General features: G+C 57.0%; 1 protein-coding gene across 2 annotated transcripts in view; it reads right to left on the bottom strand.

Annotated features, from left to right (window-relative positions):
- ABLIM2 (actin binding LIM protein family member 2) overlaps nt 1-13,588 on the bottom strand; it is a 162,391-nt gene that overhangs the window by 104,338 nt on the left and 44,465 nt on the right. For both annotated transcript variants that reach the window (XM_061145432.1, XM_061145431.1), the window contains exon 2: nt 11,719-11,862. In XM_061145432.1, coding sequence (XP_061001415.1) covers nt 11,719-11,862 — 144 coding nt within the window. The remainder of the gene's footprint in view (nt 1-11,718; nt 11,863-13,588) is intronic.

The following is a 13,588-nucleotide window of genomic DNA, read 5'->3' as shown; positions in this document are numbered from 1 at the left end:
ACTCCCCGCACCCGTCTCCCCCAGTGGGGATGAGGCCAGACCCCCTGCAGGAGGGAGACAGGCCTGGCACACAGGCACTGACCCTGACACACACCTCCTGCCCTGGGAGGACTGGGGAGACCCGCGGGGTGGCGGGGGGGCGCCTTCCCCCAGGACAGGCCCCAGGGCACGTGGGAGCCAGGCTTGGTTCCTGAGGCAGCAGCCTTCACGCCCCTCCCTGCAGAGGACCAGCCTGCCATCTGGTCCGTCTGGGGTCTTCAAGCGTCGCAGCCCTTAAGCCAGGGTCTTAAAAAACTCTGCAGCCCGTCTTCGAATCAATGCGTAAACGTTTTCATCAAAACATTAACTGAGGGAACATTCCTGGTGGTCCAGGGGCTGAGACTCAGCGCTCCCAGAGCAAGGGGACTGGGTCTGCGCCCTGCTCAGGGAACAAGACCTCACACCCCACAGCTAAGAGTTCACACGCTGCAACAGCCTAATACATAAACAAATGTTTAAAGATTAACTGATTGCAGAGGATATCATTTCTGGGAAAGTCTAAGAATGGGCGACTTTAACTAGTCGATTGGAGATGCCAAAGCAAGACCATGGACCTCTGTTTAAAATCCCAGAGCCAGGCTCTGAGTAAAAGCAGGCTTTTCACCTCGTCCCCCTTCTGCCTAGAAAGCCAATTACCATCCCTCCCCCTACCCACAGAACCATCTGCAAGAGGGGTGTTTCTGAGATGGAAAACGCCAATGGTTCCACAACAAAAACCCCACAGTCCCCGTGGAACTCGATTTATTAGAAATTTCTTATGGACATGCTGTGTGCGTGCCTGCTAAGTCATTTCAGTCGTGTCTGACTCTTTGCGACCCCATGGATTATAGCCCGCCAGGCTTTTCTGTCCATAGGATTCTCCAGGCATGAATACTAGAGTGGGTCGCCATGCCCTCCTCCAGGGGGTCTTCCCGACCCAGGGATTGAACCAGCATCTTTTGTGTCTCCTGCATTGGCAGGCAGGTTCTTTACCACTAGCACCACCTGGGAAAACCCCTCCTTATGGTCAGTTCAGTTGAGTTGCTCAGTCCTGTCCAACTCTATGTGACCCCATGGACTGCAGCATGCCAGGCTTCCCTATGTATCACCAACTCCCGGAGCTTGCTCAAACTCATGTCCATGGAGTCAGTGATGCCATCCAACCATCTCATCCTCTGTCATCCCCTTCTCCTCCCACCTTCAGTCTTTCCCAGCATCAGGGTCTTTTCAAATGAGTCAGTTCTTCGCATCAGGTGGCCAAGGTATTGGAGTTTCAGTTTCAGCATCAGTCCTTCCAATGAATATTCAGGACTGATTTCCTTTAGGATGGACTGGTTGGGTCTCCTTGCAGTCCAAGGGACTCTCAAGAGTCTTCTTCAACACCACAGTTCAAAAGCATCACTTTTTCGGCGCTCAGCTTTCATTATGGTCCAACCCTCACATCCGTACATGACCACTGGGAAAACCACAGCTTTGACTAGACGGACCTTTGTCAGCAAAGTTATGTCTCTGCTTTTTAATATGCTGCCTAGGTTCTTATGGTCACAGGCTCTAAATATTTAACAGCTTATTCCGGATGAGGTTGTTATTACAGCTACTAGTACAAAGTAGTACTAGTACTACTTTACTAGTACTAGTGAAAAGCTAGTAAAAAGTAACTAGTAAAAAGCTAGTTACTAGTAAAAATACAAGTACAAAGCTATCAGAAGAACACTAACGATGGGGCTCCCCTGGTGGTCCAGTGGTATAGAATCCACCTGCCAGTGTAGGGGACAGGCGTTCCGCCCCTGGTCCGGGAGAATTCCGCACGCCGCGGGGCAGCTGGGCCCGTGCGCCACAGCTCCTGAGCCTGAGGGCTGCACGCCCTAAAGCCGGCGCTCCACAGCAAGAGAACCCACCGCCACGAGAAGCCCACACACCGCAGCTAGCCCTGCCCGCCACAGCTAGAGAAGAAGCCGCACAGTAACGAAGACCCGCACAGCCAAGATAAACACAGAAAATCAGAATGCAACACATATGTTGTTATTACACGGAGGTTATCACTACCCGGAGAGGGTAAGAGCCTTCTGCAGTGCAGGTCTTAATGACACGGATGGTGGCGGGGGAGAGGAGCTCCTGGCGTCTGATCCGGGAGCACCGACCTCTGAATAGCGCCCTGTTTGGTGCCCTGCAGGTTCGGGAGGCGAGGGCAATCGGGCAGCCTCCCTTCACCGCAGGTGGCTCCTCAGGCTGGTCGGTTTGGGAAGAGCTCTCCAGGAATCGGAATCTCCGGAGGGTCTCAGGGTCCCCGGGGCCGGGTTCTGCTCAGTCTGGTCAGCAGCGCCTTTCAGCACATGGACTGGTCAATGCCCACAGCGCACCCTCCCACGGCGACCTGGGGGCTCCAGTGGCCCTGCCGGGAGGGGCCCTCTCAGCTCAGCCCCCAGCCCCACGCGGGCCGAGGCGGTGGGCCTCTCCTAGGTCTCCCTGTCCCCCATCCCCTCACCCAGGGCACAGGACTGCATGTACCATTCCATGATCACAGCCGCCCGCGGGCTTGGAAAGCCTTCCTTCCACTTCTCCAAGGAGCGGCTGGCTCTTTGGATAAAAAGCTGAGCAGCTGAGAGCCAGGACGCCGGGGCTGCCTGGGTGATGCATGCTCGCCCCGCGCACCGTGCTGTGTGCCCCTCGGCAGGTCCCTGACCTCTCTGGGCCCCGCGTCCTCGGCTGGGTCTGCTGAGCTGGGAGGACAGCAGCGTGCAGGGCATCCTACGAGCACGCGTGACGTGAGCCCCGAGTCGTGCGGGGACACCGTCCCGAGTCGTGCGGGGACACCGTCCAGGTCATTGTTGGACTGACGTCACTCACCCGGGAGATCGGAGACCAGCACTCGGTTCTGGATCTGTCTCCCTCCCGGGCGAGAGCGAGCCCCTTTTGTTCAATCTCCCACCGGCGTAGCCCCTGCAGCTGCACCCCGACTTGGGAAGAATAGGCTCCCCTGGGGCCTGTGCAGGAGAACTGTTGTCCTCTGCAAACGCCGCCTGCAGCGATTCGGCCCCCAGTGACAGCTGGCTCCCGGACACCCTTGGCTCTGGGGTTTGGCTCATTTTCCAATCTTCTTAAAGCTATGACGGCACTGACTATTCCTCAAAGGAGAAAAATGTGCAGAGGGATATCGAGTGCCCCTTTAAACCTGAGTCTACATCACGGAGGCACCAGGAGACTGAATAAAAGCAGCTTTTCTGCCCTGAGAGCTGGGTCCCGCTAGTGCCCACCTCCCCCCGCCCCCCGCCCCGGGTTATCTCTGCTGCTGAGTGGACTGTAGCTGCCCAGGTGCCTGAGGTTAAGGCCAGACAGTAAATCCAGACCTCTGCCTGCTAAAAATAGAGTCCAAATACATTCAGTTCAGTCGCTCAATCGTGTCCGACTCTTTGCGACCCCATGGACTGCATGGCTTCCCTGTCCATCACCAACTCCCAGAGCTTACTCAAACTCATGTCCATCGAGTTGGTGATGCCATCCAACCATCTCATCCTCTGTCGTCTGCTAAAAGTCCTCATCAAGGCAGTATGCTATCCTTACATTCTATCTGCCTAAGCAAGTAGCTGAGAGTCACGGAGGGCTCCGAGCAGCTGTGGGTGACCCGAGAGGCCCCCCCTTTGGCGGTCAAGCATGGTCATTTCTGAGAAATGATCGGGAGGGGGCGGGCCGTGGTGGGAAGACAATCGGTGGCACTTTCTGGAATACCGTTTGGCACCAACTCAAAGGAGTCTGCGAATGGCTCCTGCCTGCTAACCCAGCCGTCTGTCTCTGGGACTCTATCTCAAGGAAACGACCGTGAACGTCCACAGAAGCCCACCCGCACAGTGTCAGCTGCAGCGTTAACTACAGGATGAGGTGATACGTGAACGCTGGGCTTTAGAGACAGGAAGCCTGGGTGTGGATCCTCGCTCCCGCTGCTGGCCAGCTGTGTGACCTGGGGCAAGTAACTGAACCTCTCTGAGCCTCAGAGAGGCTCAGAGATCATACTGATCTCCCACGGTGGTCACGATAAATCAGTGAGATGAGGCATAGGAGACTGATCACCCCGGCGCCGGCTGGAATCCATGCAACCGTTTAACAGCTGAGGAATGGCTCCAAGTTTGCTGTGGGCTAGGCAACTGAACGAATTTGGTTAGGTATTGAAACGTGATGACAAACGCATGATGGGAAAAGGGCTCACGCAGTCCCTTAAAGAGACACAAAAGTATGTAGACAAGAGGACGCCGGATGGAAAACTCTTACAAAGGCAGAGACTGGGATGCGCAGGGCAGTCCCTCGGGGCGGTCAGCTGAGGGGCGCTCGGTGCTGGGGCCTGGGACAAGGAGAGCGGCTGACGCCACAGCAACAGGCGGACCCAGAACTCGGGCATCCGCAGAGCTGGAGCGAGCTGGCTGGGGGCAGCGGGGTCCCCACCCGCCCAGGCCCCAGCCTCGCCTCGGACGCAGACCCTCCCTCTGGAAACAACAGGCCCATGTCATCTGAGAGTCCGTCCTGCCCTGACTGTCCACCGCTCTCCCCTGGCTTCCGGTTCCCACGAACGCTCCTGGAACACAGGTCCCTGTCACCCACGATGCCCAGACCAGCTCTGGGCGTGGCCTTCCATGATCCCCAGAGGGGTGTGTCCTTGTGGACGACCCCACCTGCTGTTACCAAGTTACAGGCAGAGCTGGTGCACGACACACTCACACACTCACAAACACATTCAACACACACCACACTCACACACACACACACTCACACACACACACAGACACATGCACACACGCACACACATGCACACATGCAGACTCACACACACACACACACACTCAAACATACTCCCACACATGAACACATGCCCACGCACACTCACACATATGCACACTCACAAACACACTCACACACACCACACTCACGCACACATGCACATGCACACTCACAAACACACACACTCACACATGCACACACTCACATGCATACACACGCTCACACACACACACACATTCACACACACATGCAGACCCCCCCACACACACTCACTCACACATACACACACACACAGACCCACACACACTCACACACACACACACTCACACACTCTCACACACACACGCAGTCCCACACACACACTCACACATACACACACACAGACCCCCCCACACACACACTCACACACACACACACACACACACATCCCCCACCCCCACCCCGTCTCCTTCACTCTTTCTGCAAACACGAGCACGCCCAGCCCCCGGGTCGCACGGATCAGAAAGCACCCCTTTCCTGGTCTCACTCCCTCGTCTTCTCATCATTTCGGAGTCGGGGCTCGTGCTGAAGCATCATGAGCAGGACGACAGAAGACCCCAGCTGGAAATAGTTGCTCCGAAAGCACAGAACTTGGCCATGGGGAGAAGATCCGGAGGACCAGATTCATCTTCCTGAGCAAGTTTCAAGTTGTTTGTAACAAGGGTAACAGCTTTCATTTTTTCCCAAGGACCTGCTATGCACTGGATGTTTGACCTATTTCCGTCTCACACGGAGTCCCACTGTGTACCGTGAAGCTGGCTGGGTTCTAAGACAATCCGGAAGGAGATGCCCCCTCAAACTGTCGTCCAAGCTGCCGCGGTCTCGGGCTGGGGCTCCGGGCCCCTCTCCCCACCCTGCCCTCCCATCAGCACAGCACCCAGAGGCCACGACACTGAGACACACAGGACCCTCCTGAGCTCTGCCTCCTTCCCTGTCAGGGCCCAGGTCACACAAGAACCCCCCTCCAGCCCTCCCCACTCCGTCTTCACTCTACTCCAGCCATGCAGGCCTCCTGCTGTCCCGGAGACTGCCGGGCACAGCTACCTGCCTTAGTATCACGGCCCTGGCTGTTCCCTCTGGTTGCAATGTCCTTCCCTCACCTCCTTCAAGTCGTCACACAAAGGTCACCTCCCCCGTGAAGCCTGCCCTGATTACCCAACTTAAAATAGTGACTTCCTGGCACTCCCAACTCTGTCTGCATCTTGCGCCTTGTCTCCCCTCCCTAGTCCTTCACTTTCAGTATATAATAAAGATCTACTTATTTTCTCTATCTACTGAGCCTTCTCTGTCTCCCGGCCCTAGAACATGATCTCCACGAGGACAAGGATGTCTGTTTTGTTCATGGATGAATCCCAAGCACCCAGAACACTGCCTGGCATAGAGCAGGTGCCCAGTACGGTTGTCGAATGGAAACAGAGGCTAAGAAATGTGTCTGAGACCCATGTGAGCAGTGAGTGGCAGAGGTGGGATTGGAACCCAGGCCTGGCAGCAAGGCCCAAGCTTGACAATGTCGAGAGGGTCTGGAAAACAATGTGCTTCCTTTCACGAATTTTCATATTTGGGTAAACCAAGTCACGTCAAGCAAGCACCTGGGTGGCAGGACCCCGGTATGCGGCGATCTCAGGTCAGCATTAGACACAGTTGCCTTCTGTGCTAACAGACCCTGCTGCAGTTGGACTGGCAACACACCCGCCGAAGGAGGAACATGGCTGGAGTCAGTCAGTCCCAGCCCTCCCTTTCCTCTTTACTGGTGGGAGCGAGTGTGACCCAGTTCTACCGGTGAGTCACACAGGAAGCCTGTGAGGGCTTCCAGGGAAAAGTTCTCCTCCCTGATCAGAGGGCTGCTGCTGTTCAGTCACCCATTCGGGTCCGACTCTTTGCGACACCGTGGACCACAGCATGCCAGGCCTCCCTGTCCATCACCATCTCCTGGAGCTTGCTCAAATTCATGTCCATTGAGTCAGTGATGCCATCCAATGATCTCATCCTCTGTTCTCTTCCTGCCCTCAATCTTTCCCAGCATCAGGGTCTTTTTCAGTGAGTCAGCTCCTCACATCAGGTGTCCAAAGTATTGGAGCTTCAGCTTCAGCATCAGTCCTTCCAATGACTATTCAGGCCTGATCTCCTTTAGGATGGACTGGTTGGATCTCCTTGCAGTCCAAGGGACTCTCAAGAGTCTTCTCCAACACCACAGCTCAAAAGCATCAATTCTTTGGCGCTCAGCTTTCTTTATAGTTCAACTGTCACATCCATACATGACTACTGGAAAAACCATAGCTTTGACTATATGGACCTTTGTTGGGAAAGTGACTTCTCTGCTTTTTAATAAACTGCCTAGGTTTGTTATCAAAGGGAGATTGCCCTGATTAACCAAACAGGGCAATCATGGGGGGCGGAGGGCCCCTTTGCCTACGCACATCCTTGCCCAACCTCGTCCCCAGGGTTGAGTCTCAACCTGTGAGTATAGGATGTTTGGAGTTACAGCAGCCATCTTGAGACCATGAGGAAAGGCACTGTTGAAATGCAAAAGATTGGGGGTGGGGCAGTTGGGGTGGAGAAGTGAAAAAAGAACCCAGTCTTTGATGACTTTGTTAACAAGCTCTGGTGGGTAAGAAGGCTACTTCCAGGCTTCCTGTAAAGATGATAAATACCCATGTAATTTAAGACAGTGTAAGTTGGTTCTTTTATTTTATTCATCCAAGAGCATCTTCAATGACTCATAGACTTTGCATTTTCATGAGCGGTGAATAAAAGATCAATCGAAGACTGTGCAATCCTCGTGCTTGAATAAACACAACTCTTTAAAACTCGCAGGAAATCTTAACTGTTCTTGTCATTTTTCAGCAGGTTAAGCAGACATGTCACAGCAAGGGCCCAGCTGTGTCTGCAGGCTGACAGGGCTCCTGGCACAGAATGAGCCTGTGGGTGGGTGGATGCCTGGGGGTCCTGGAACCAGGCCTGTATGCCCACGGACTCCTGCCACTGCCCCCACTAATGGCAACCCGCCCCAGGCAGCTGCTGGGGCTTAAGGGTGAGGTCCAGATGCTGGCCCGGCACTGCCCACCCCGGCTGCTAAGGACCAGGTCAGACCCATTCCCAGGTCTCCTCGGGAGGCTGGAGCCCAGAGAAGGACCCTGGGGGAGGGTCACCTGGGGCAGCCCTCCCGCCCCCGACCCCCCGCCACCAACCAAACCCCCTGGGCCACAGCAGGTGATGGGCTGGGTGCTGGACATCTAATGCCTTTTATCCAGTTCCTAGGGTCAGTGCCCCCAGACAATCCTTTTAAATACAGCGAGCACTTCCCCTGGGTCTTTTAAAATCAGCTTTTAAAAAAAAGCAATATAATGGCTTTGGCTTTCCATGAACATAGCACGTGCTTCTGCAGGAGAGCAGAGGAGATTGAGCCAGACAGATGCTGCGGTGGCCGGGGCGGTGCTGAAGAGCAGAAGAAATGGGCCGGGCAGGGCCCCAGCCAGCGTGTCGGGTCACGGCCTCCCCGGGAAACGTCCCTGGGCATCGGGGCAGCCCTGTGGGCCTAGGGTTGAGTGAAGGGCACAGGGTCATGGCTGAGGGCAGGGCTGCGGTCCTCAAGTTTTCTTTTCAAATGACCAGACTCAACACCAGAGACCCCACAGAGTCTGTGACTTGATGCGCCTACAGGTGGGGCTCCTGGGGGGTGGGGGCTCTCTCCGCTGCCCTCCTTCCCCACCCTCTTCATCCTCCTGTCCAGGAGACCCCTCCACGGAACCCGAGAGGGAAGACCTCCATTCAGGGGTCTTAGCAAGAGACAAGGATGGAGGATCCAGGGCCAGGGCAGTGCCCGCGTGCCCCTGGGGAGACTGAATGGCCGGCAGGGCCCTTCCTCCATGCGGACCACCGACAGGGAGATCTGAGCTCCTGAGACACCCTGTTCACAGCCCTGGGGGGCACCATCTGGGCGTCCGGCCATGTGCCATCTCAAGGTCTGGCGGGAGCCTGGGCCCAGAGGGGTGGGGGCAAGGCCAGGCCCAACACGCGCTCCAGCCAGAAGGCCTGGCCAGCCTCAGGGCACCTGTCCACTCAGCTCCAGCCAGCTGGCCGGGCTCCTGTCTGTCCTAGGCCCACTCTCCGCGTGCCCGTCAATCCACCCCCCAGTCGTGCCCCCACCCGCTCACCCTCACACTGCACCCGCCCTCTGCCCCTCGTCCGCCCCCTCTTCCCGCCCCACCCCGTCCGCCCCCGCCTGCACACACAGCCCCTTCCCGGGTGCACCAGCTGAGCTAAGAGGCGCCTGCTACCTGGGGCCAGGTACAGGTGATGGGAGAGGCCGAGGCCCGTCGGCCTGGAGAGCCCACTCTGGGCCCCATGAGGCGAACGGGCCGGAGGCAGGGGCCCGCTGGCGACCCTGGCACTGACCCGGGGTTGGGTGGGGTGAGGGGGTGGAAGGCAATTGGCCATTGGGATTTTCTCTCTTTCCAAGGCTCACGTGAGGGCTGCTCTTTCTGTTTCTCCCATTCATCCGTATTTATCCTCCCCTCCCTCTCTCCCCCTGCTTTTTCCTGCTCTCGTTTGAAGATCTTCGGGTCTGGGGTCTCCAGCAGCTGACTGGATTTGCCCCCTTGGGCAAGAAGGGTTCCCCTGTTGCCTCAGTTTCCCCTCCTGGGAAAGGACGGGCGTGGACCAGGAGATCCGTAATTCTGAAGCTCCGGGGCGGCCGGGTGAGGTGGCAGCTCTGAACACAGGGTCCATCTTTGTTCACTGATGACCGTGGCCTCCCTGACCCCCGGCTCTCACCTCCTGCCCCCTCTTCACTGGGACACAGACCCTGCTGGGGGCCGCACCTCATCCCTCTGCGCTGGGGTGGGGGCAGAGCTGAGACTCATGGGAAGGGCACCCCCACCCCGACTCACACCAGTGGCTCCCCCAGGGGACAGCTGTGAGTCACAGCCACCCTTGAATCCTCATTTTCAGTGGAGATAAGGCCACAGCCACCCCGTCCCCCAAGACTGGGGGGCTTTAGATGGAAACACACAAGAGAACTGAGCTCATAGGAAGTGCTCAGCAGAGGTGAGGGCCAGGGGAGAAAAGCCGGCTTCCGGCGCCTCACAGGACCAGCGGGCTCCTTGGGGCCCTGCTGCATCCCCAGGGGGCCCCTTCCCAGCTCTCGGCTTCGACCACTAACCACCAGCTTTCTCCACTGAGCTGGTAGATTTATCTTCTGACCAGACCGCAGCCTCCAAGCTAGGTCTCATGCCTTCCTACTCAGCACTTTCAAAGGCTGGGCCTGGCGCACAGTAGGACCTCCTGGGACCACGGTGGGCTGAAGGGACTCAGGCAGTTAACCGGCCCCGTGGTGCTGACAAAAGCCACGGTGCTCCGCGATCTTACACGTGGCATGTTTGCTTCCCTGCTTGGACCAGGAAGCCCAGGCTGTCACTGCCAGGGGCCCCGAGGTCCATCAGTGAACGTCCCTGCATCTCTGGGCGGCGTTCAAACCCAGCGGACGGCAGGCTGTGACAACACCGCGTGCTGCCCAGAGCTAAGGTGGGAGTTGCAGGGTCACTGAGAGAATTCTTTAAAACTGTAGGGCTTCCCAGGGGGCACTAGTGATAAAGAACATGCCTGCCAGGTCAGAAGACATAAGAGATGGAAGTCCTATCCCTGGATTGGGAAGATCCCCTAGAGTAGGCCATGGCAACCCAGTCCATCATTCCAGCCTGGAGAATCCCACGGACAGAGGAGCTTGGTGGGCTACTGTCCATAGGGTTGCAAAGAATCAGACACAACTGAGCAACTTAGCATGCACGTATAAATTCTTTGAGTCTGGACACTGTGCCAGATTGCTTTGATTTGTCCATCCCTTCCCCCAAATGCTGCTTTTCATGTGTTTTCTGGAAAGTGAAAGTGGCTTAGTCGTGTCCGACTCTTTGCGACCCCATGGACTATATAGTCCATGGAATCCTCCAGGTCAGAATACTGGAGTGGGTAGCCTTCCCTTCTCCAGGGGATCTTCCCAACCCAGGGATGGAACCCAGGTCTCCCACATGGCAGGTGGATTCTTTACCAGCTGAGCCACAAGGGAAGCCCAGGAATACTGGAGTGGGTAGCCTATCCCTTCTCCAGCGGATCTTCCCGACCCAGGCATCGAACCGGGGTTTCCTGCATTGCAGGCAGATTCTTTATCAACTGAGCTATCAGGGAAGCCATGTTTTCAGGAAACTAAATGTAAATTCATGAAATCCCTTCATGCACGCCAGAATATGCACTCATTTAGTGCAGGGAGGATGGGCAGGCTGGAAGGATGCTCCCAGAAAGGATCAAACAGAGGGATTTCTTGTCATTTACTTTACTCTCTTATCTTTCTGATATTTGAATATCAAACTATCTCTTTGAATCTAGTGCATATACATGTCACTTTGTATAACCAGATAGAAAGTCATTTTCATTTGGAGCAAGCGGTAACGTTCTCAGTCCCCCTCCAGTGAGGATGGGGCATGCCTGAGGTTCACGGTCCACCTTCGGCCCTGTGCACCCCCAGACGCTGAGTTCACGCCGCCAGCAATGGCCAATTTACTACGTGGCTCTGGGACCCAGGTGGCCATTTTGCTCTGGCCAGTGGATCCGAATCCTCGGACACGGCTGCAGCCATCGAGGATGCTGCCTAGGACCTAGACCTCGTCCTATCACCCGCTGCCCCCTTGGGCAGGAACTCCCATCACCCCCATAAGGGAGGCAGGCAGGCCATGCTGAAAAGATCACGTTGGTATATGAAGGTTGGGGATGCGTTTCTCCAACAGCCCAGATCTAAGGAGTTCCCGGGGACACTGTGGGGCCCAGCAAGGCAGCTGGGAGGCGGGCGCGGGCCCACGGTAGGGCTGTGCCGGGCCCCGCAGTGGAGACGGCCGGGATGCTCACCTTTGCAGATGAAGCACTGGATGTGGAAGTACTTGTTCTGCACCCGCAGCACCTCGCCCCTGCACACGTTCCCGCAGGTGTTACACAGGATGGCCGTGCTGGGCGGCTTCTCCGGGGGGCTGGGAGCAGCCTGCGGCTCTGACACTGTGGGGGAAAAGGAGCAGCATTAGAAAGCGGGATGGGCCAGGCACAGGTGAGCAACCCCGAAACTCTTCAAGCGCTCGGGGCCCCACATAACCCCCCAGCACGACCCAGAGGTCATTGGGGGACCAGCGGAGGTCAGGAGATGGGAGACTCTGACGGCAGTCCTGTCCCCCACCTCCCAAAGGGAAGCCGATGCCCCCTGGCCTTCCGGGGCCTCAGAAGCAAGGCACCCCCCAGCACACACACTCTGCTGAGCTCGCGAGTCCTTCTGCAGACGGGGACCCAGGTCTTCTCCTGTGCCATACAACCATCGCATCCTCCTGTGAGCTCACTTCGAATCCGCTCTGTGGCCTGGGGCCGGCGACCTGAGTACTGTCACTGTTCCCCCTTACAGCCAGCCATGACCGAGGGTGGTCATGGAGACCCCCAGAGGGACGGGTCAGGGTGGATGGCCGAAGGGCCTACCTGTGGGGCTCCAGGGGTTCTGGGCAGGGCCACCGCTCACCCACACCATCCAGAAGCACCTACAGGGGCCAGTGTGAGGTCATTCGGGCCCATGCAGCGTCTGTGCCCAGGGAGCTCCAGCCCAGCAGTGGCCACGGCCAGGTGGTCAGGGGACGACCAGGGGCCAGAGACCAGCTCCTCTCAGGCCTGATGGGGCTGGGGGCCTGGGGCACCCGGGAGGCTACTGAAAGGGAGGGGGGGGATCCCACATGCCTGGCTAGGGGCAGGCTCGCCCTTCTCAGGCTGGTCCTGGGTGGGAGGTGGACCCGGGCTGCGGGGGCCAGTGTGGGCCGCACTCTCTGCCCAGCAGGCTTCTGTACCAGCCTGCAGCACTGCCTCCCCCCTGAGCTTCACGTGACTCCCTGAGAGGAGCTGGTCCCCTTTCCTCCGCGGGGAAGCTCGTCTGCTCCTCTGCCTGCCTCTGGGTCTCTGCCAGGCGCAGGGATGGAAGCAGACCCCCTGCTCAGCCAGCTCCAAGCACACAGCCTAGCGAGGACCCACATCTTCCAGTCCCACCTTCCATCTCGCTCTGGGGTCCCCTGCCCCGAGGCTGAGGCAAGGATGCGGTCCTAGCGGTGTACCCAGGGGACGCCAGGTGGCAGAAAGCAGTGGGGAGGAAGGAGAGCGTGCTGTCGAGCTGATCTCCCCCTGGGAGACCCTCCAGGGCATCCCTCAGGAGGAGGGCAGGGGGCTGGGGCACCGACCCCCCATCCCCCGGGTCAGGGCTGCCCCGGAGCAGGGCTCTTGGCCCCCTTTTCTGGGCTGAATGAGTTCTGAGGTTTTAGCAGAGGTCCGGAGCTCAGAAGCCAGGGGGCTGTAGGCATAGAGACACACATACACAGAGACACACAAATAGACACACACACACGGACAGACACAGACACACAAATATACATTCACACACACATGGACAGACACACACACACACACACAAACACACAAGCATATGTTCACACACACATGGACAGACAAGACAAATACACACACAGACACACATACATACACACAGAGACACAAATATACCCTCACACACATGGACAGACACATATGTACACAATCACACACAGACACAGAGACACTCAAGTATACATTCACACACAAAAGGACAGACACACACACACACAAATATATAAATGTAATGTACATATATACACACAGATACACGCATACACATTTAGACGCTGTTTTAACACCATCATGATGGAGTACTAGGCACAGAAGT

Source organism: Dama dama, chromosome 6 (genome assembly GCF_033118175.1).
Source record: "Dama dama isolate Ldn47 chromosome 6, ASM3311817v1, whole genome shotgun sequence".
NCBI classification, from domain to species: Eukaryota; Metazoa; Chordata; class Mammalia; order Artiodactyla; family Cervidae; genus Dama; species Dama dama.
The sequence above is the reverse complement of the archived record's forward strand: the minus strand, read 5'-3'. Positions and strand labels throughout refer to the sequence as shown.